Here is a 22,049-nt window from a genome sequence, read left to right on the forward strand (position 1 = left end):
GATATTTGCATCTGAAAGAATGTAAGCAAATAATCTTCCCTTCAGCCTCAGCTGTAATTTGTGTTTAGTGCTAATAACTAAATGTTAGCATGCTAACCCGCTAAACTAAGATGGCGAACATGGTAGCATTTAGCTATAACCATGGCTGAGCCTACAGATAACATTTTTTTATATTTATTCCATTCAAACCAAACACTGACTCAAGACGTTTTCACGTTTTCGTGTCGGTAACCGTGGTCCTCCTACACGCTTGGCACGCTTGGGAGAAGTTTTAGTTAGTTGCAATCTGCAACCTCACCACTAGATGCCGCCAAATACCACACACTGCACCTTTAAAACACCGGGGACAGTGATGGGATTAAAATGATGCGTTGCCATTAAATCAAACCAAGACAAAAACCCTCAAAGAAACCAATTCACACTATTAAAAGACCCAAATCAAAACCTGATGTCAACAGTCCTGTATTTGTCTTCTACCAACTGAAGGGCTGATTCGTATTTATCTAAGCCGTACATCTAGGAAATATTGCTAATAACTTTTTTCCCATCATAGTAAAAGTGGGCTTAAAATCAATGTGAGTCCATCTTCCTTCTGGTCTCACGAGGGACAAAAAAAATGTATTTTAATGAGGCTGGCTCTCATTCAGATCCCCTGCTGAAAAGTTTGAACAACCCCCGGGCAGGAAGGGAATCAATAGCACGCCTGTTCAGATCCCCTTCACGAGACAGATCAATCCCTATACGGAGCACAATAGCAAATGTTGGACTGGAACTGATCCACGAGCTGTTAGTTACAGTGATTGAGAGGAAGCTCTGGTCGGGACCCCTGCTCTCGATACGGTGTTGAATGTAAATAAAACATCAAGCCCCTCCTGCATCTGAAATTCCAATTCCCACCTCTACATCCAGGTCTGGACAGTAAAATCTATATCCTGAGCCTGCTGTGTCCTGATGGTGGCCCCGACTCATCTGTGGGTGCTAACGAACACACTCTCCCCCTGCTCGGCCCTAACAGGCAGCCAGGCGGGGGGCCAGGGGCCTTTATAATTGGTTTTTAGAGGACACCAGCTGTTTCATGTGCCTGCACGCCTGTCCCCAAAGGAGGAGCAGAGGGGTGAGGAGGAGGAGGGGGGGGGGGGAGGGGGGGGGGGGGGGGGGTGAGGTAGTGGAGTTGCCACATGGCCCGCCTCCCCATCCCAACCCCCCCTCCTCCTGTGCTGGATGAAAGACTACTGCTGAGTAGACGAGAAGAGGTGCTGCTGAATTATAAAGTACTTTGTTTTATTTATTTATTACCAGGAACAATAATTGTTTTATTAAAACATGTCTTAAACAGTAGATGGGAGTCAACTTGCATTACTAAGCAGCTAAATACCCCTTTAAAAAAAAACATATGAATCGGGATTTAAGGTGAAAAAATGCCATTAAAGTTTTACCTGCTTCGTCCACCCTGCAAATAATATTGTGGGTAAATCATTTTCACTAATGAAAAGGGTCACTGAGGCACACAGACAACCACAAAGACACACACACACACATGCAGTCAGCTTTTCAACCTCAAGGGACAGACATATCAGACTCCATTGGTCTCCAGGGCAGAGTGGAGGCGCCGGAAAGTGGATCCCATCCAAGTAAAGTAAATTACTGTCCACTCAGAGATGACTGGAACCAGAGGGGGGGGGGGGGGTTTATCTCATTAGGAAAATGAAATGGCTGGATAATACTTTATGTGATCCGTTTGGTTGTGATTGTTTCCAAGGAGAACGGAGTTTAAAATTACCAGAGAGTCACAATAATGAGCTATAGGTAGATGGCATGTGACGTATATCCCGAGACAACAGAGGCAAGAAAAAAAAAAGATGTAAATCAATACAAAGGAGCCAGAAGCCATCCTCTGTTGTTCACTGACCCCGTATCATTTTACCCTGAAGGCCTGCTTTCACAAAGGCTCTACGGTTCCCATAAAACACGCAGGAGCACATGCTAAAGACACGACATAATCTCAAAATAATGGGCAGTTAAGTGCAGTTACATTTGCTTTATGCACTTTTCCCAGACAGCAGCGTTTGTCCTGCAGAGATACAAACACCGCAAATTGTGTGTTTTTCCTCTGGTTTTCCCTCCTGTCTCAACATGCCCGGTAGCTTTCTGAGCCTCAGGTTTCACCTCGCAGGTAAGGAATGATTTGTTTTTCTTGTCTTGGGTTGGAATGTGATATGTTTGTGTGATGTTTTTTTGGACTGGGCCCCCTCGAGGAGTGTACATCTTTTTTACTCTGTGACCATCACTGTGTTTTGTCAACAGATGACGCTGTTTGTTTGCTAAAGTATTGCCTCTCAGCGACGTGTTAATGGGTTAATGGTATGTTAACTCTGTGAGCAAAAGGTTGCAGGAAGACATCCCCCCCCTCCTTTATTCCTTTGACAGAATATAAAGTGCACTCACCTCGTCCTGGTAGAAACTTCCTGCCTCTGAGCGTCATCTCTTAATCTCAAAACAGGCCGTGAAATTAGGTCCTTCCTGAAAAAAAGAGGATCAATAAATAGCTCAGCAGGGAGTTGCTGCCATTCTGTGGATAACACTGATTTCACATTTCTTATATTCAAAGCCCTAATTGGAAGTTGTCAACTAATAAGATGAATGCACAAACCTCCTCTCGTTACACAAACCTATCAGGCCAATTAAGCTGTTTTTTAACATTGAAATAAAAGACAGGAGCTATTATTTAACATATGAATACCATCAAGCTGCAGTATAATCTGCAGTGTAACTACAGCTGTCAGATAAATGTATTGGAGTGAGAAGTAGAGATTATTTATCACAAAAAATGTAGCTGAGTAGAAGTCAGGAGGAACATAACATGTAAATATTCAAGTGCAAGTACCTCAGATTTGTACTAAATGTACACATGTAAATCAGGGTCTTTTATTATCACAGTACAGGACAGCTGTAGAGAAATGAAGCAAAAGATACCAAATAGATAAAAGGCATCGGAGGCTGTTTTAAATAAAGTGTCACAAGCGTACAGCACATTATTTAAAAAGATAAGGTGTGTGCAGGGTGTTCATGGTGTTGGTGGTGCAGTGTAACTCACTATGGATTCTCCACTAACCCACTGACCTGCATTGCAGAGGCAGGTTTTTTTTTTGTGTGCTACGTGCTCTGTTTGTTCAATGAGAAAAGAAAGCAATGCTGCCCTCTAGTGGTGACAGGTCGTTACTTCACTGGAGCATATTCGATCTGTGCGAGACAAGAAATACTCCCTTCTGACATTAAGTCAAACGGCCCATTTCAGGATAGTAATATTATATTATTAGGAAAAAAAATGAAGAGTAACGAATACCTAAAAGTGTCAAATATTAAAAAGTACAACATGTCCCTCTATGGGTGTGGAGCGATGCCGGACTCTGCGCTCCAGCTGGCAGGCTTCCAGCTGTGCAGAGCTCTCCGGTAAACCGAAGGGTGGAGGAATCTGCTTCTACTCCAACAGATGTGACAGCGCTTCTGCAGCACTGTTCTCCTGATGTGGCATCTTTCATAATAAACTCTACTGTACTGTACTGGTCGGTGTTTACATTGCAACGCAGGCCAACGTGCGCTCACCGACCAGATACAGTGTGTGGAGCGGGACCAACCAGGACTCTTTAACAAAGGAAACCTGCAGCCATGAACTCCCCCAAATACGGACAGTTTATTAAATGTTCAACCAGAGAGGCTGTGACGTCATACAGCTCTCAGCGATCTGCTTCTGTCTGGAGAGGCCTCAGACAGATCACTAGCTACAAGCCTAAATAATATACTTGTTTTAACGTACTGTTATCTGATTGTTTGTTTACCATATTTTATTGCACGTATTAATATTTCTCTATTATTAAATTATGTCTTGATTATTGCACTGTTTATTGTTACGCACCATTCACTTGTCAGAGTCCTTGTATGCGTCACGTACTTGGTAATAAACAGTTCTGATTCAGATTCTAATGAAGTAGAAGTAGCACAAAATGGAAATACTTGAGTAAAGTACAAATACCACAAATTGTACTGAAGTAAAATACTTGAGAAAATGTTGCTGCGGTTTGTTTGTTTGTATTTTGAATCTTTGATATCATTAATCTGAATATGGTAAGTAATTATTGTAACTAAAGCTGTCAATGTAATGGGGTAGAAGTATATAGTCCATAAAATGGAAGTATCTTATATATTATACTTAAGTAGTACTTGAGTAAATATTCTCAGTAACTTTTAATTGATGTAGACGATCAGAAGAAAACAGAACTGTACAGTTAAAGTAATAGATATAATGTGAGGTTTTTAGTGGAGTTGAGCTGCAGTATATTATATATTATAGTATTTCTTAAAATCCTGAAAAAAAAAAAATCAAGGCTTAAAATCAAGAGAAGTTTCTGTGAAACTGTGAATTAGATTTTACATAATTTTGCAATAAACGGCCGCCTCAGCATGTAAATGACTTTGCAAAAAAGAGCTACTCACAAAACAAAATCTCTTGTTACCTCGGAGGCCGATATAGGTCATCATCAAGCTGGACAAAATAAAGGCTTTATTCCGGTCATTGTTTTCAAAATAAAAGCTCGTATCTGAAAGTCTTACTGTATCGCATACAAGTTTAGATTTAACTTGAAGGGTAATTCTGGATCCTCATAATAGTGATCAATAGGTGAATAAATACATGAAAATCTTGATTCAAGAACAACGTATTACGTTTTTCGGGCTCTTTTCAATCCATCTCATGGTCTTCTTCTAGTTCTACTGATGGAGATTGTGACAGTTTTTAGACTGTAATTTAACAGTAAATATTGTTAACAATATAGAACACAAAGCAGCAATGCAATAAATATACGAGGCCTACTAAATACTGAATAATGATAGACCTATCTAAAAATTTTAGATAGAAAAAAAAGAAGCAAAACGTGAACTTCCGGTTCTGCCCTCGCTAACCTTTGTCAAAGTGATGTAGCAGGTTTGTGTATCAGCCGCCGTCAGCTGGGAGGAGTTCAGTCCGGCGTGTCCACAGCCGAGCACCTCCGTCCTGCCAACATGGCACTGACCCGTCTGGAAAAGGCTCAGGTATGGCTCTCCAAGGCGCTCATGGGGTTCTTCTACATGCTGTTTCGGCTCCTGTCCCCTCGTGGAGCAGAGGAGTCGTTGAAGAGGAAGCTGCCGGCCGTCATCGACCCTCTGCTCGTCGTGTCAGCGACGCAGCTCGCGAGGAAGATCCGGAGAAAAGAGGTGTGTACCCGGGTCAAACTACCAGACAAGCGCCGCTGGACGGGACGAGATTTAGCGAGATTAATTGTCTTATAAATGGTCTCTTAAAACATATAATTAGTCTGAAGATCTTGCCAGTATGATTGTTTTATGTCTCACACTCGCAGCTTGTTTTTAACCGTATTGCAGCCAATAAAACAGCCGCACCTGTGGAATAAGAACAAGTGTGGCTCTTATATAATACACATTATAAATGGTAACAGCTGCTCTATAATGTCCCTGCAGCAGTGTCTTCAGAAAGTTATGGGTAGGACCTAGTGTGCTTTAAACACAGTCTGGAGGACGGGTTAACCCACCATTTAATTCAGTTAATGACAGTAAGCTTACAAAGAAAACAACCAGCACAATAATGTATAATGCAAAATGCAGCGCAGCTGTACGGCCGTGCCTTAGCATGTTAGCAGAGGAGCACAAGTAGCAACATTATCCCTATAAAGGGTCTTCTTTTCCTCTCTTGTCATGAGCTCACCTGGAGGAATCCACTGTAGTAGTTGTATCTAATCCTGGCAGCATGTACAGCACCTGTATAGTCCAACTGTGGTGTTTCTGCAGGTGTCGAGTGTCGAGGTGGTGCGAGCTTACATCGACAGGATCCAGGAAGTCAACCCTTTTCTGAACGCCGTTACTAAAGACAGGCAAGACAGAACCGCTCCTCTGTCATCCGATACCCTTCATGTTTATTGTGCTATAGAGCTGCAACTTTTGAATACACAAGTTGCTCTTTTTTTCTCACTATTGTAGGACAATGCATACACAAAAGACAATTAAACAATTAATCTAGAGTCGGATAATAAAACAATAGTTTGTTCCAGCCATATTGTGCTCCCATGTTTCTTTTATTAATAAATATTCCTCTTTGTTTGGAGCTAAATTATCATTTATCTTTAACGTTTTACCTTTACCCCTCTACAAAATGTACTCCATCATCTGTCCTATTTGCACTGAAAAGTATATTTTTAATTAAATGGTAATAACTCTCATGGCAACACTCAAATTCTGCCATTTTAACAGCTTCCACTATGATGCGTAATCTTAAAATGAAGCCTTCTTCAAACAGTTATTAAACAGAATTGGGTGAAATAATCCTCCGCCCAGGTTCGACGCCGCCCTCCAGGAGGCGACGCAGGTCGACAAGCTGATTGAGGAGGAAACTGGAGGAGAGGAGGTGCTGGAGGATCGACTGCCTTTACTGGGAGTCCCACTCTCTGTCAAAGAGTCCTTCGCCCTCCAGGGTAACTCCCACAAATCTAATCTCCTGTTACTTTACTTCACATACATCCAATCACTAGTATCATTTGAAACCGATGACGTATACCGTCAGCTTTGTTGACTCTCTTTAGTTTTGATTTCCATCTCGCAGGTATGCCCTACACCGTAGGTTTGGTCTCCAGGAAAGGAGTCGTGGCCACCGTCGACGCTGCTCCGGTGGCCCAGCTGAAGCGAGCGGGTGCCATCCCGATGGGCGTCACCAACACCAGTGAGCTGTGCATGTGGTGGGAGTCCAACAACCACCTCTACGGCATCACCAACAACCCGTACGACTTCGAGAGGATAGCGGGAGGAAGCTCAGGTTAGAAAGTGTTCAACTAAACTGTGAGTTTAAGGATGCTCCACTCGTCTAGGCAGGGTTAGCTCTGCTCTGCTCCTCATACTACGGCACACAGGTCCACGTACTTACCTCTCCTCCCTCTCTGTTTGCGTCCTCTTTCCCCCGCCGGCCTCAGGTGGGGAGGGCAGCATACTGGGAGGAGCAGGCGCAGTCATTGGCATCGGCTCAGACATCGGCGGCAGCATCCGCATGCCCTGTTTCTTCAACGGAATATTTGGCCATAAAACCACACCTGGTAAGAGAAACCAAATGTGAAACGTATATAAATGCTGCTTAGTTGTACCTAAATGCGAATACTTGTGTTTACAGCTTGTTTCCGCTGCACCTTATCGTTTAAGGAACACATTACTACACCGTGTCTGTTGTGTGTCTGTAGGTGTCGTGTCTATTGAGAACCACTACCCTCCTTGCTCCGGCAGACAAGAAGAGTACTGCAGCAGTGGTCCCATGTGCCGCTACGCCGAGGACCTGCTGCCAATGCTGAGGATCATGGCGGGACCCAACGCTCACATGTAAGAGCTCTTTTAGAAAATATCAGTAACAGCTGTCGACAACTTGTCTGGCACACACACAGATCAAATGTCTTGAGGTGCCACGTTTGTCTGATTGGCAGTATTTCTTCACACGTCTGTATTCAGGTTGTCCTTAGACACAAAGGTTGACCTAAAGAAGCTGCGGTTCTTCACCATCCCCCACGATGGCGGCTCTGCAGCAACGTACCCAGTCAGCAAAGAGCTCATAGAGATTCAGAGGAAGGTGCGTCTAATCCAGCTCTCTGTCTTTAGTCTGTAACAGGGAAGGTTTTCTCAAGAGTTAAAATCCTCCCGCGATGTTCTCCAGGTGGTGGAGCGCCTGGAGGCCGACCTCGGAGTGAACGTCCAAGAAGTGCGTTTCCCTGAGCTCCGCTACGGCTTCCAGATCTGGGACACCTACATGGGTCTTCCTGACAAGGAGGGCAAGGTAGGTCCTCCTGATCCACGTCGTTGCATGCGTGTCTGTACAGAGCAGTGTGTGTTTGAATCAGTTTTCAGGTCATAGAATGAAGGATAACAGAAGATCTAATCAGTGAAAGAAAGCAGGCAGAATAACGGCACCTATTGTAGTCCGCTGCCAAGAAATGCTTCACTAATCTGTTTAGCTGCACAGGCACAGCATGACATGCGCACACACACACACACACACACACTCTAATGTGTTGTGTGTATTAGCTGTGCGCTACAGTTTGCAGTCACTAATGCAGGTTAGTGTCACCAGCCTGAACCACATGTCTGTTGTTGGTAGCACTATAGCCGCAGCGCTGCTGTATGTGACTTTAGGAAGACAACATAACCAAGTGTAAAATGTTCCTCAGCCTCCGCAGCTGTTCGCTGAGCTGATGGGGGAACCAGGACAACCCGCGTGGCCCGTTTGGGAGCTGCTGAAATGGACGATGGGAAAATCAGAGCATACCTTAGCTGCTATCGGTAAGAGGGGGGGGGGGGGGGAATATATCATTTATTTTAACTTTAATCAATTAGGTTTTCCTTTAACGGTCTTCATTTGTTTATATTTGGTTCATGTATATATTTTACATGTGTTCATTAATGTAATTATCTATCATTAGACACATTTTAAACAATAGTGTACTTGTTTGTAGCTGTATAACCAATGAGATATTTAGATGTCTTAAATATGCAGCTGCACAAGTTTCCATGAACTGTGTGTGTGCGTGCGTGTGTGTTCAGGTTTGGCCCTGATGGAGATGCTCCGCGTTAGCAAACCCTCCGCCTTCCTCATGCAGCAGAAGGAGAAGCTGCAGAAGGAGATGGACGAGCTGCTGGGCACCGACGGGGTTTTTCTTTACCCGTCTCACCCCAGAGTGGCTCCCAAACACCACCACCCGTTCTTCAGGCTCAGTGACTGCGCCTACACTGGTCAGTCCTCGTCAGAGTTCAACAGGCCGGCCTCAAGTGTTCAGTGCAGCTGTGAAAGAAAGTGCTTCAGTCTTATTTTCCTTCCTTACCTCCAGCTATAATCAACACCCTCGGGCTGCCGGTCACCCAGTGCCCTCTGGGTCTGGGCGAGGAGGGTCTGCCCCTGGGGGTGCAGGTCGGTGCCGGGAAGCTGCAGGACCGCCTGACCCTGGAGGTGGCTCTCTACCTGGAGAAGACGTTCGGAGGCTGGAGGGACCCCGGGGCCAACTAAAAAAAACAACAACCACCACCAAACACTCACATGCCGACAGCCATTACCAAACCTCCAGACCGGAGCCAGTTGGGACTGAGGATTGTGGTAATCTGTTACCTGCCTGGCTGCTTGCCGTAGTACACAAAGAGGCACAATCAGATTGCTGTTTATAATTTACTCTGTTCAGAGATGATTGCATCATGAGCACAAGCTTTAAAGAAAAGATTTTATATATAAGTGGAAATTGAGCATTGACATCAACACAAAAAAAGGCTTTTTGTGACTGAATATCATCAACCTCACATCTTAATATGGTGCTAGTGACTGTCAACTGATCCTGTTGTTCTAACTAGACGTCCGCTCAGTGGAGCTGATGTTTACCCGACTCCACAGACACTAATCTAGAGATCAAGTGTGGTCAGAATAATGAAACACCTGTGTAGCTGTGGAGGGTTTAACTAAGCAGGAACAGTAGACAGACGGTGGAAAATGTTTCAACACGCCGACAACACTCGTTGTGTTCTAATGTGAACGCTGCAGAACGGCAGTTAATCAACAGTGGAGTCTGCTTTGTTTCATTTCATTAAAAAAAAAAAAAAAGGTGTGAATACTTTCTCTCATTTATGACTTCTTGTAACAAAACTATTTATGCAGCAGGTCAGGACGACACACGGTTGTTCTGTTTTTGGAGGAAATGGAAAAATACGACCTGGTTATTGTTTAGCTAAAGTTAAACCAGTTGTCACTAACAGTGTGTGTGTGTGAAGGGGCACACAAACAGGAAATACGGATAAAACCTCTAAAAGACAGAAACATCTCACTGGAATCTGTTGTCACTTTATTTTCTTCCCTTCTTTGAAAAAAAAAAAAAAAAGGATGAAAACATCCACCAGAAGGCTCCAAACAGAACTTGTCAGCATTGATAACTCAGCTCTTCTTCTTCTTCTTCATTTTCTGGTCAACTCTATGTTGACATTATTGTTCTTTTTGTTAATGTCACAAACCCTCATTCTGTTCTGAAGGGTAGAAGATATACTGCGAATGTGACGTTCATACAGAAATCTACAGACAGCCCGTCTCCTCTTTAGACATGCTCGTAGCTCGAGCGCACAAATGCTAGAAGGTGGCTGCCGTGAGAATAACTCCTCTGATCGGACTCGTATGAATCTCTGACCGCAGCGTAACTCGGGGGCCGGAGGTGACCTAAAAACTGAAACAACAAAAAAGGGAAACAACGGAACAGAAAGTACAGAGCTATTCTTCAAAGACTCCTGCAGTTTGGCGGTGCAGGAACAGGGAGGATCGTTCTCTCCTTGACGACTTCTCGACCGCCGGGTGCTCGATTTGGCCCAAATGTGAATGCAAATACTTGTAAGCGTGTAAACATGGTTTCTTTGAAGTGGATAAGAAATTCTGTGTGTGTGTGTGTGTGTGTGTGAGATTCATTCTTTGAGAAAGTGAAGCGCCTCAGGAGGTGTTGGTGATGGGTTTGTATTTCTTGAGGCGGGTCCACTGTCCCGTGGAGTAGTTCATTTCGAAGACGGTGTCCACCAGCATGGTGGTGCTGCCGGTGCCGTCGGCTTTGGGCAGGACCTCCGTGTGCTCGCTCAGCTTGATCTGGATGATGTCCCCCTGCTCCGGGCACGGGTTCTCTGCAAGACAGGATGCGGTTGTTATTGGGCCGACCGGGTTTGTGCTCAGGGACCATCGGGGACACCTCCTTTAATTATATGACTGTGTTGAGTATTTATGCTAATGGTTATTATTTAAATAAAATTATTGAACTCCTCGACAGACTGCTTGAATGCTGGGAATTTAGATACCTGCATTTCCTACGGTTATTGCCCCTGGTGAACAAACAGATAGTTAACCGTTAACCTGGAGGATTAGTGTGTTGCATGCAGGGGGATGTGGTTGTAACGCCTGACAAGCTGCCCAACTGCACCGACAATCGACGCACAAACAGATTAAACCCACGTAGCGGTTAGCTCAGGCTCACTTAAGGTGGACTGAACTTTAAGGTGGACCAGCGCCGACTAGCTGCTCCTGAGTTTCGCTCAGTTTTTCTTCATTTTCAAGATTTCTCGGTTAAACGGTTAATTATTAACGTCCCTAGGGACAAGATAGATTACTTATGCGTGCACATTTTGACAATCAGTCAGATCAGGTTTACTGGGACAGAAAAAGGCGTTTCTTCTTCTAGTGAGATTACTGACGTACCTCTGGATCCAGCCATGAAGCCCAGGATCAGGGCCTTCTCTGGTCTGGTGACCTTGTTGGCCGTCTTGAACATCTCCTGGGCCGCGTACATCTGGTCTCTCTGAGGAGCAGAAACAGCGGCACAGAATTTAGCTGGCTGAGAGGACCACTGAGGAGCTTACATACAGATTCAGTAATACTGAGGAGGCGCTTAAACGCTCTCTGTTTCCATCTTACCGTGAGTGACAGATTCTTTTTGGGCTGGGCCTGTGGCGGCATAGGGGTGGGTGTCGTGGTGGGGGTCTGAGGTGTGCTGGGAGGCTGGGTGGGGGTCTCCGGCTGGCTGGCCGTCGCAGCTGCTGGGGGCCCGTTGGTGGCCGGGGTGGAGACCGGCGTGCTGGGGGACGTGGGGGTTGCGGGGTTGGCCGTGTTGCCTGCGTTGTACATGGGCGTTCTCTGTTTGTACTGGCCCGGTAAGGTGGCGGTGGCGCCGGCGCCCGCCGTCGCCGACTCCTCCGGTTGGCGAGCCGACTGCAGCGTGTCCCGTCCAGAACCACCGGCGTTGGCTTCAGAGGAGGTTGGTGAAGAAAAGACCTTGTGAGTTTGACATGAGGCTCTGCTGACGTTCTCTCTGCCTGCTTGAACTAATAAGTGCATGCTGCATGCCAGCCAACAATACAAAGCTTTGTGGTTTTGTCTAACCTGGCTGGGCCTCGGAGCTGGGAATGTAAGAGGAGGAGGGGACCATGCTGGGTGTGGCGGGGAGGTAGCTCGTCGACGGCAGAGGATTCTCGTTCAACGGCCCGAGTTTCTGAAAAACCAAAACAGCATTTGTTACGATAGACCCAGAGAGAAGCCGAGTGGGACAGCGAGAGAGGGCGATATGAGAGGAAACAGGAGAAATCCAGGACGTTTGAGCGACGTTAACACGTGGAGTCAAGCACCTGTGCAGAGACGAGGCCGGCGGCGTAGTCGGGTGTTGTGTTCTCCACCACCGCTGCTGCTGCCGCTTCTTCTTTGGCTGCTTTCTCGACAGCCTCCGTTTCTAAAGCAGAAGAAAACATTAACACACACTCATACATGGTGGAGCTCTAACACTTGGGTGGATGGAGGGATGGAAATGTAATTACCCAAAGTCTTTCTTCTCCTCTTAGCCTCTCTTCCAGCTCCGACCATATCCAGCTCGGAAATATCTAAAAGCTGAAAAGGACAACAAAAAGAAAAATTCAAACCACAAGCACATCAATTATATAAATAACTGTGAAATTGTTTTTTAAAATCTGACATTACCTTGACTCCCCTCTCTTTACGCAGGGGCGTCCGTGCTGGGGCGATAGGCGTGCGGTTACAGGGGGGGCTGAATATACTGGGGGCAGTGGGACTGCGGAACGGGGCCTTGGGAATCCCCTTGAGAGGAGCTGTGATGCAAATATTGACACGCATATCAGCAATGGTGACACAAGTCAGAATACAAGGTTTCCTGGTCACAGCTGGAACAAGTGATGTTTATGAAGGTACTTATTAAAAGCACTGAAAGAGCAGATGTGTGGGATGCATCTTTAACTCACTAGTAGTGTCAATCTTTTTGACCAATCCTCTCCCTTTGGCGTGAAAAGGCACTCCAGCTGTCTTTTTTAGCTGCTGGGCCGTCTCTGTGGCTGGAAAAAAGAAGAAAAGATTTAAAAAATAATGCACAATTGAAGATTCTTGAATTTTACTTTGAGGGGAAACTCAACTACCTCCATGGGAGAGTAAAACTTTTGAAGTAATTGAAGTTTCTAGTAACTTACATTTCTGCAGCAGCTCTGCTCTGAGGGTTGCACTCTTGGGCTTCCTCTTCAGCTGGAAATGTTTGACGGGGGGTGTGAGGGGTCCCACCAGAGTGGTTAACGCACTCTTGTTCAGGTACTGGCACTCCAGAGGAAGCATGGCAGAGGCCTCGCACTCGCCCACTGAGGAAGGGAAGAGATTAACCGGCTATTTACCACAGGACAGATTACTACAGAGTAAGTCATATGGTCTGTGGTTGCTTTAACACTCACTTCACAACCAGACATGCATATATTTAATGTGAGGGAAATTTTTTTGTGGATATGCTGATATGCACCACAGCGACACATTCCCCTACCTTTCTCCCTGAGCTCTCCAAGAATATCCTGCACATTTGGATTCTGCTCCTCCAGGTCCAGATTGAGAGAGCCGGTCTCTGGGAAGGACTTGAGGATGTCGGCAACCATCAGCACCCACGGCTCTGAATCCACCGTAGCCAGCTGGATGATCTCCGAAAGGGCCTCCTTCATCTGGGGAGAGACGACGACGACGGTGTTAGTGAAACCACTTTAAGAGAAGAACGCCTTATGCTGCCTGAGAACAACTTATTACTGTTTAACTAACTATGTTTGTCCCATTTGCTTTTTTTATTTTAATATTTTTCATCTTTAGGTTCAGTTGTTTGCAATTTGAAGGTGTCACCTTCATCTCTGTGATGGACATTTAAGGTTTAATAGTGAAGAGACTAATTAGCATAATAATCAACAATGAAAACAACTATTTGTTGCTGCCCTAATGTCAAGTAGTTTAAATTAGCTCCACTTTGAGCAGCTACAACACAGTAAATAATCAGTAATACATAAAATATATAACTTTTATCTTTATTATTAATATACATACATTTCTGTGTAACACTGTGCAGAGCTTTTACTTGTAATTACGAGGTTCTACTGCTTTAACTAATTACAGACTAATAACATCTCAGAGCAGATACTCTTGAAGAGGCATGTCTTTTGTTTGTTTATAACAAACTGAATATGCATGAATATTAAGATAATCCTGATATCTACATACAGAGTAATTGTTGTGTTGCACAGTGTATTTATACTGCACAGATGTTGTGTATTCTACTGGGAGCAGTTGTGCATTATGACGGGTTTTAGATATGATGGTACCGCCCTCCAGCTCAGTCAGCTAGCTCTGCTGTGCCCATCCCACCATAATGTCTGCGGGAGAACCTAGAGGCTAATGTTTCCCGGTGCACACTACCGCTGAGAAAACGTCTGTGTGTTAACGTCGAGTAGTTAGTCGTGTAGCTACATATATATATATTAATCGTATAGATGCTGTTCTCCAGAAACCGAGGTAAAAAAAAGTCAGAACCAGTCGCAGGAATAACAGCGGCTTTGTGTTTCTTGTATTTGAGGTATTAGCCTTCTTTAGCTGTCGTGCTAACAGCTAAGCTAACCCACCTCGTCAACGGTCCGCCGGGGGAGATGCAGCATCCCGAGCAGCAGCTTCAGCTTCACCGGCGGCGATAAGCTGGAGAAGCACAGCCGTATGTTGTCTATCACCGACACGGTGAGGAGGGAAGCGATGCTGGGAGGCGTCCACAGCTCGTCCGTGGATCCCAATTTGTTGTGAAGCCACAGTCCCGTGTCGCTGTTCTTCATCGACGCCATCTTGGAAAAAGAAGTTTTTTTTAGTTCGGGCATTTTAACGGGCTACCTAAAGACAACAGTCAGGACCCCGCCCAGTACGCAGAAGGTCGGGGTCATTTGAAAACATTGAACCATAATAAAATGAAAAAATAAATAAAAAATAGGTATAATTCACATTTGATGTTTTGTTTGTCCATATGTTGTATGTTTTTTTTAATAAAGTGAAAGAAGGGTGAATTTTACTTTACAAATGTAACTGTGTGGGTAAATTAACTGACAAAAGCAAAGTACAGCACTTAATTAAATGTACTTATTTACTTCCCACATTTGATAATAAGCTGGTTACAAATCCATACAGTCTGTTGTAGTTTCACTTTTGCCAAGGCCTTTATTTTGAACGTTTAAACCGGAAGTCTTGACTCTGGTCCCCGAAGGCAAATATTACACGAGCCACACGCATGCGCACTGCCTTACACTACATTAAACAATCCTAGGTGGGCATCTTGCGCTGATCTGCGCGTACGGCAAAATATCATCGACCGATTCACGGTAGGTTGACATGCAGCTTGTAAAATAAACAATAATTCTGCTCCTTAAATAATATTTGTAAATTAAATACATATATTTAACAAAAACAGGAGTGTTTTCTGAACAAAGCCTGTGGGATTCTGTTATTCCTTTAAATTTGCGGTCGACTAGGACATTTTTCCGTTGTTGTGTTTAAACACACATCCGCACATTTTGTTTCTAATTCCTAAAAGGTAATTGACCGCATCTCCACCATGGCGTCCGGTGGATATCTCCAGGCAGCGGTGCTCCTTCTGGCGGTGCAGCTCCTCTGTCTCCGTGCAGCTGATGCGGATCAGGACGCTGGGACTGTCATCCCTGCAGAAAGTAGGTGGATTTAAATGTGACATTTGGATATTTATTTTGCATGCTCAGTGCAGGTTTTGTTCTGCCACAGAGATGTGTTCCTAGTCTAATGATAGCAGGTCCCCACAGAGATAGTGGAAATTGTAGGTCACCCTAACTGGTGTATGCATCACAACATGAAAATGGGCCCGCTCTGCTGCTGTGCGACCCATTTTATCATCTCCACTGGGTTCAAACAATGTAAAGGAGTAAAGGACAAATCCGTATGATTTGGTATTGCAGCCACCATTGGTGATGATTGGATATTTGACCCTTTTGTCATGAGAAAAAAAAGCCCTGGGACAGTTTTATTTACTTTTATCAAGATGGAAATATGACATATTAGTAGATCTCCCTAGTTCAAATGAATACAAATCTACATAAATAGCTCCTTAAAGCAAGACTTTGCACATTTTCTAAAGAGAAATGACACAATAATGCTTTTAGAAATTAAAGCAACGTATTCAACATGTCACTGACTTAATGCCCTGATGTGAGTGTCTTTATTTCTGAGTTCTTTCCTCTTTATTTCCAGGTCGCCCATGCGTGGACTGTCATGCATTTGAGTTTATGCAGAGGGCACTGCAAGATCTAAAGAAGACCGCGTTCAACCTCGATGCCAGGGTAGGCGACGTCTTCTTCTCCTTCTCATGGTTCAGTTGGAGAGATTTTTCACCTCCAAGGCTTACGTGTTAAACGCTTATGATTCACCAGCCGACGAGTGTTTCATAGAACAATACGTCTACGATAATGATCATTGGTTTTTAAGATGATGGCTGGTTATTGGAGTCGTTTTACATCCATGGTATTTAATGTGATCTTATGTGGGAGGTTTCACAAGGAAGTATTAACAAGTATAAAAAGTGTTATTGTCTTTATGTATATAAATGTATCTAGCAAATAATAAATTAATAACAAAAAAAGCAACATAAGTGTCTCCATTGTCATGGACTAACCCACTAATCGTGATAGAAATTTATTTCCGAAATAGAGACCTGATACTTTGTTGATTATTATTATTATATTACATAAAAAAAAATGTAGTTTCAATGTCAACAATGCACCCTTAAAGTCAATAAATAATGTTTTATTGCTGTCTTTACCACTAAGAGCACTGTATTTTACTGCATCATCTTTCACTGACGATCAGATTTGAATTATCTGCAAATAAAAACAGCTAAATAATTGTATTACCCCAAAAAAGCAGCCTTGAGTAGTGTCTGCTGTGTTACTTGTGAGCAGCTTGTAAGCACCAGAGAGGTTCAGGTTAACCTTACGATCATCTCAGACGTAGTTTATTGGTCTTTTAGTCAATGAATCAAACTGAAACTGTAAAAGAGACTGAAAAGTAGAAACTACAGCGTTGAGTTGAGCTTGTGTTTGCGTGCAGTGACATGTTGTTGTTGTTGTTGTTGTTGCAGACGGAGACGCTGGTGCTGAGGGCCGAGAGGAGGGCTCTGTGTGACTGTATGCCCACCAACTCACTGCGCTGATCACACCCCGACACAGAACCCCGATCCAAAGCTCTACTCCATCTTAACTTATTCACGCAATAGGCACTTTATTTTACTTTCTCTCATATCACTGCTGAGTGACGCTTTGGTTTGAAGTCATGCATCAGATGATTGTTGTTTTAGCCTTATTCGGGACGACTTTTATACCACTGATGTTTGATTGTTTTCATCGCCGCGGGGAGTCGGGTCACTTCTCATCCGTCTCCTATTTTAAGCATAAACTATTTTTTGTACTTTTTAGTATTTGACTGTATAATGTAGATACAGTAGAATGCATCGATACATGTCCTGGTTGTATGAGATTAATGTTTACAACGATTACACACATCAAACTGTAGCATCACATGGGATTTATGTCCCTGCTCAAAATATTTCAATAATAATAATAATAGTTTAACTGATTTTCAGGCTTCTTTTCCCCCCAAAAAAAAGAAAAAAAAAAGTGTTGGGTAACTTATTAAAGAAAGTTATTTTCTTTGTGATAACCGTAAAGATTTTGTTTTTGTAAACAAATCAGCAGAAAGAAATTCAAACAATATTTTAAAAGTTTTCTTTTAAGGCAGATAAAGCATACGTGTAGATCTTGATTTAGCGCAGCACTGTAGCATGAATTTACAGCACTTTTTGTTCACCTACTGTTAATGTAGATTGTATGTATAGATTCTGTAAATGTACGCAGGTCTTATCTGTCTGACGGAGGCGTATGCAAGAAGATAGATGAACGATTTAGTATCGAATGAGCCGAAGGGGGAACAGAGGAGTGCTGGCTGCAGCAGGGGACATAGAGATAGAAATAATAATCGTCTTATTGTTGCTCGTTCATGAACAGTGTTCTTTGTTAACAATATGTCACACAACACCCCAAACGATTGTCTTAATGTTGTACCTATCAATAAAAACAAGGAATGATCTGCACTGTTGTTATTTATTTCTCTGGCTGGGATCATTCTCACAGATCAGGGTTTGTGTGAACGTTAATACGGACACGAATTAATAAATTCATTCAGTGTTTACGTCGGTCTGCTGGATCTCACAGCTTAAGTTACCGGCGTAGCAGCTACAGATTAATTTGCATATTCTTCTTGATTCATCCATTTAATTGCTTGTTCCATAAAATAGATAAACAGTCTAAAACCCAAAGATATTTAGTTTAATGTTTAATTAAATAGTTGTCGCTTAATTTTCTGTTAAATGTCTCCAGCTCTACTTCTTTCATTCACTGTTATGAATCTTATTTTCCCGTGACCTGCATCCATACACACAAACACAATTTATTAAAACCATATAACTGTCACATTGACATTTTTCTCTTTCTTGACATTCGATACTAAAAGATTCATCCAATAAACTAATCTGACGGATTAATTGACGAGGAAAACAACACCTTAGTACACTAAAAGTGTTATTTAAAGAGTTCACAATCAATTTGGGAATGAAAGCAGGTTATGTACTCAAATAGTAGGGCTCCTCTTCTGTTAATATTTGTCACAGATTATGTTTAATATGTGTCCAACACTCTGTAAGAGCAACACCTTGAATAACACAGTTTATTCATTGAAGGAGCTCGCCTGCAGAGTGTGTGTGTGTGTGCTGCAAGTCACATAAGTGATGCTTCAAGGTCTTGCTGTTTTAGCTGACCTCACCCCCTTCCACACACACACACAGCTTTTATTTATTTACAACAGGGATTACAGCATGGGGGGGGGGGGGGGGGATAAAAAACCTGCAATACCCGTATCTACACCAGCAGGAGGAGCTCAAAGTAAAGGCATGCCGCCAGCTGTGTCGCAGCAATGCAGCACTCTCCACACTCCTAACTTCCCCCGTGGCTGTAAATGCAGATGGGGTGAAATACTGTAACAAAGCTGAGGCAGTGACCTGGCAGGGATCTCAGCCCCAGAGGCACCACCGTGTACTGCCAGAGCTAGAGAGGCAAAGCCCCTCAAACTGCACCGCAGTGCACAAGCAACCTGATTACACGGGACACTACAGTACCGTTGCTGAGGCAGCTTTAACCCTACAAGACTTCTACTGGTTTTAAGGAGTGACGGAGAGGGTTGAGTAGGCCGGGACACCAAGTATACGCTGAATCACTCTGAAGAATCCTTGTTGTCAAGCAGCCTCCACTTTCTTCCTCCCTCACTCCCTCACTCCCTCTCCCACTCACTCACTCACTCACTCACCCACTCGCTGGCTCCTTCTCTCTACGGACGCCTTTCCACTTTCCTTTCATCTGCTCCTGGAGAAGCTCACTGAATCGTTCCAGCTGTTTGAAATTCTCTGGTGGGGGGCAAGCGAGCAAAATCCTCAATATTTTCTTCCCCTTTTATCTCACTTTGACAGTTGCCGCTAAAGTTTGCTCGCCTCACCCGACTGTGGGACTTATTTGGCAGCGCAGAAGGCAAGCCCCCCAAGCCATTTATACAATATTTTGAGTTTTTGTTAACTATTTGACCTCTTCATGAGGATCTTTAACGAACTGAACTGTTTATTGATGACCTTTAGGCAACTATTTGTCCTTTACCTGTACTTCAACCAATTAGCCAACTCTTTTGAACAGTTTAGACTTCTCTGTATGCTTGTTTCTGACCTCAAAGTGAAGAGCAGAGCAGATGGGGATGGAGCCGGCTATGTGAGACCAACATACTGATGGCTCAAGTAACATCCATTTCGGGATAATGTCTAGATGGTTACCCGAGACTCGATGCCAGACGTCCTATGTCGACCGTAACAGCTTGAGGTCAATGCCTAACCTCAACCAACCTGCGAGAGTTTAGCAAAATCAAGGGCCGCCATCTAGACCTGCATTTTCTCAGACATCCTGATATTGTCCGATATTAGTGGACCTCAGATCCCGAGCTCTGGTTATTTCTTTCAGTCAAGATATTTCGATTTTGCTGCCAGCAGACTGATTCACGGACCGTCTTTTGGTCTGTGAAGGAAAACAAACGTAAAGTACGAGCAAATAACGCAAATTGCAGCAGAGATTAGTCTTAACATGGTCGGTCATCGCAAAACAACCGTAACGAGATGCTAAAAAAAACAAAGACCAGCAGCTGGTGTGAGATGAAACTGTGAAAGAAATAAAGCTGTTCACCAGCTGGTGGCCTCTGATGAGGAAATAACACTGAAACAAACCCCACATGATTCAGTCACCACTGGATTGATGATTAGACCAACACGTCGGCCTGGGGGATGTCCACTATCAGGAATTAATGGGAGGCCAGAACCGCCTGACGCGCATGTTAATTCATGCACTTACCGGTATATGATTCAGAAATTGTCAAAATCTTACTCAATCCCCTGCAGAGTTTGAGGAACTTCTTGAGCTGTGAATATTCTCAGTCTTCTTCGTATATGTATTAACAGAGCACTCGTACTGAGTCTTAAACGCGTCTCATTGCAGTTAGACAAACATCTGGAGTCACAGTTAATATTCTGCTATTGTTTTAAATATGTCCAGATAATCTAAACTCTGTGTGTGAGACACACACACTTAAGAGTAGTGTAACCGCTTATATTCAGCGCATCTTGGTGTCGATGCCCTGCAGCTCCATTTGCCAATGTTAGCAGGGCAACATGAATAAGTGATGCATAATAATACATTCATTATACATGTGAATATATTCTAGCTGGTCCACTATAGATAACTGATTACATGACACTGTTAGAGAACGCATGACCACTGATACAGAAACAAATGTACCCAAAAGAGAGACAGAGAGAATTTAGAAATACATACAAATAAATGAAATGTAATATTTGATAATACATATTTGATCTTATGTATGGAGCTTCAAAGTGAATTTATTCAAAGGTAAAGTTTTGGGGGGAAACTGGCCTGTGTGGGCGTGTTTTGATCAGATTTGGTGCACTTGGGTTAACAGGGAAACAAATAAATACTTTGATGTTAAATGTAAAAGTAACCCCCAAATATCTCACTTTACAAGAATTAAAGAGAATCCAGTTTAATAAATCCAATACATCATTGTGAAGTATGTCATAGGGCCATTGTGTTGTATTGCATGTAAACTAAATACTGTAATACCTCTATAATAATTTAATTTACTTATATTGTGGCGCTCTTCCGTGTGTAAAACCACAGCAGTCTCGCCTCAACGCTCAGGGCGAAGAGGTGAACTGTGTTTCTTTTAGTTTAGTGCTTCTGCAGAAGTCATTATTACTTATTATTACTAATGAAACTTCTGCTGCTACTTCTTTTAGTGCATCTATAACTGGTTGTAAACAGCTGTTCATAAAGCCTTTAACTGGTTGTATTGCTTTGTGAACACACCACTTTGGCGAATCTCTTTTTGGATCAGTCACTAAAAAATCCCTTCCTTTATTATCACAGTATTAAAGGAAGCCTGTGCCAGATAGTAACAGTAGTGGTGCCTAAAACTATTCCACATATTGTGTTTTTATGTTTCCTGTATCTAAACTCTGAGTTAAACCTCCTTTCCCACCCTAAGGGCAAGAAACTCCTCATCCCTCAACAACAGGCCGTATTCATGAGACGTCTTGATGCTGACATCATCCATCGCAACGAGGTCAAAGGGAGTTCCTTCCATTAGTCAGGGTTGCTGCTTCATGTGTGGGTCTCGAGAGAAAAATGATTAACCGTGAACTAGAGAGCCTATTGGTGGAATAACTGGTGGTGGAAAAACACCTCACGAATATGGCCTCAGATCTAACGCCTCCATTTCGTCAGAAAGCACTTCAGGTTCCAGTGTGGCTTTGTGCTTCAGACCTGCGACCACAAGAGGGAGACAGACCTCACACACACACACACACACACACACACACACACACACACACACACACACACACACACACACACACACACACACACACACACACACACACACACACACACACACACACACACACTTCTTCTCTCTTCCACATCCGAATCTGTGCCTAAATGTGGAA

At 43.6% G+C, this 22,049-nt stretch overlaps 3 protein-coding genes and 1 long non-coding RNA gene across 6 annotated transcripts in view; 2 read left to right on the forward strand and 2 right to left on the reverse strand.

Moving 5' to 3' along the window:
• The first annotated feature begins 4,978 nt into the window (after positions 1-4,978).
• Positions 4,979-9,669, forward strand: faah2b (fatty acid amide hydrolase 2b). Its single transcript, XM_076092597.1, has 11 exons — positions 4,979-5,247; positions 5,839-5,921; positions 6,382-6,518; positions 6,647-6,856; positions 7,011-7,130; positions 7,272-7,407; positions 7,534-7,651; positions 7,736-7,855; positions 8,247-8,358; positions 8,620-8,808; positions 8,904-9,669. Exons 1-11 carry the CDS (start codon positions 5,056-5,058, stop codon positions 9,077-9,079), a joined length of 1,593 nt encoding a protein of 530 aa, XP_075948712.1. The 5' UTR covers positions 4,979-5,055; the 3' UTR covers positions 9,080-9,669.
• A 213-nt stretch (positions 9,670-9,882) lies between these two features.
• On the reverse strand, positions 9,883-14,745 carry nelfa (negative elongation factor complex member A). Its single transcript, XM_076092596.1, has 11 exons — positions 14,503-14,745; positions 13,389-13,560; positions 13,051-13,212; positions 12,829-12,918; positions 12,551-12,678; positions 12,391-12,460; positions 12,205-12,305; positions 11,963-12,071; positions 11,498-11,826; positions 11,282-11,381; positions 9,883-10,713 (listed from the first exon to the last, which is right to left on the reverse strand). The coding sequence occupies exons 1-11, from the start codon at positions 14,743-14,745 to the stop codon at positions 10,529-10,531; spliced, it is 1,689 nt and encodes a 562-aa protein (XP_075948711.1). The 3' UTR covers positions 9,883-10,528.
• On the forward strand, positions 14,233-18,032 carry nicol1 (NELL2 interacting cell ontogeny regulator 1). 2 transcript variants are annotated; one of them, XM_076092599.1, is made up of 4 exons: positions 14,233-15,240; positions 15,453-15,585; positions 16,139-16,227; positions 17,025-18,032. In XM_076092599.1, exons 2-4 carry the CDS (start codon positions 15,474-15,476, stop codon positions 17,094-17,096), a joined length of 273 nt encoding a protein of 90 aa, XP_075948714.1. In that variant the 5' UTR covers positions 14,233-15,240; positions 15,453-15,473; the 3' UTR covers positions 17,097-18,032. The 2 variants fall into 2 exon arrangements, with proteins under 2 accessions (XP_075948714.1, XP_075948715.1); XM_076092600.1 differs by lacking the exon at positions 14,233-15,240 and having other exon boundaries at positions 15,268-15,585.
• Positions 15,105-22,049, reverse strand: part of LOC142950918 (uncharacterized) — a 29,026-nt gene continuing 22,081 nt past the window's right edge. The window contains exon 5 of one of the 2 annotated variants that reach the window (XR_012954533.1): positions 15,105-15,576. This is a non-coding gene — a long non-coding RNA (uncharacterized LOC142950918). Of the gene's footprint in view, positions 15,577-21,964; positions 22,038-22,049 lie in introns of those variants that run through there. The other variant, XR_012954532.1, reaches the window with a different exon arrangement.

This window comes from Anarhichas minor, unplaced genomic scaffold, assembly GCF_050575085.1.
Source record: "Anarhichas minor isolate MPS153535 unplaced genomic scaffold, ASM5057508v1 ptg000016l, whole genome shotgun sequence".
Lineage (NCBI taxonomy): Eukaryota > Metazoa > Chordata > Actinopteri > Perciformes > Anarhichadidae > Anarhichas > Anarhichas minor.

Coding starts and splice junctions, on each gene's coding strand:
- faah2b (XM_076092597.1), top strand. CDS start 5,056: ATGGCACTGACCCGTCTGGAAAAGGCTCAGGTATGGCTCTCCAAGGCG. Junction 6,519..6,646: donor AGAGTCCTTCGCCCTCCAGG/GTAACTCCCACA, acceptor TCCATCTCGCAG/GTATGCCCTACACCGTAGGT. Junction 7,408..7,533: donor GCGGGACCCAACGCTCACAT/GTAAGAGCTCTT, acceptor GTCTGTATTCAG/GTTGTCCTTAGACACAAAGG.
- nelfa (XM_076092596.1), bottom strand. CDS start 14,745: ATGCCCGAACTAAAAAAAACTTCTTTTTCCAAGATGGCGTCGATGAAG. Junction 13,561..14,502: donor CCCGGCGGACCGTTGACGAG/GTGGGTTAGCTT, acceptor GTCTCTCCCCAG/ATGAAGGAGGCCCTTTCGGA. Junction 13,213..13,388: donor TGGAGAGCTCAGGGAGAAAG/GTAGGGGAATGT, acceptor TCCCTTCCTCAG/TGGGCGAGTGCGAGGCCTCT.
- nicol1 (XM_076092599.1), top strand. CDS start 15,474: ATGGCGTCCGGTGGATATCTCCAGGCAGCGGTGCTCCTTCTGGCGGTG. Junction 15,586..16,138: donor GACTGTCATCCCTGCAGAAA/GTAGGTGGATTT, acceptor CTTTATTTCCAG/GTCGCCCATGCGTGGACTGT. Junction 16,228..17,024: donor CGTTCAACCTCGATGCCAGG/GTAGGCGACGTC, acceptor TTGTTGTTGCAG/ACGGAGACGCTGGTGCTGAG.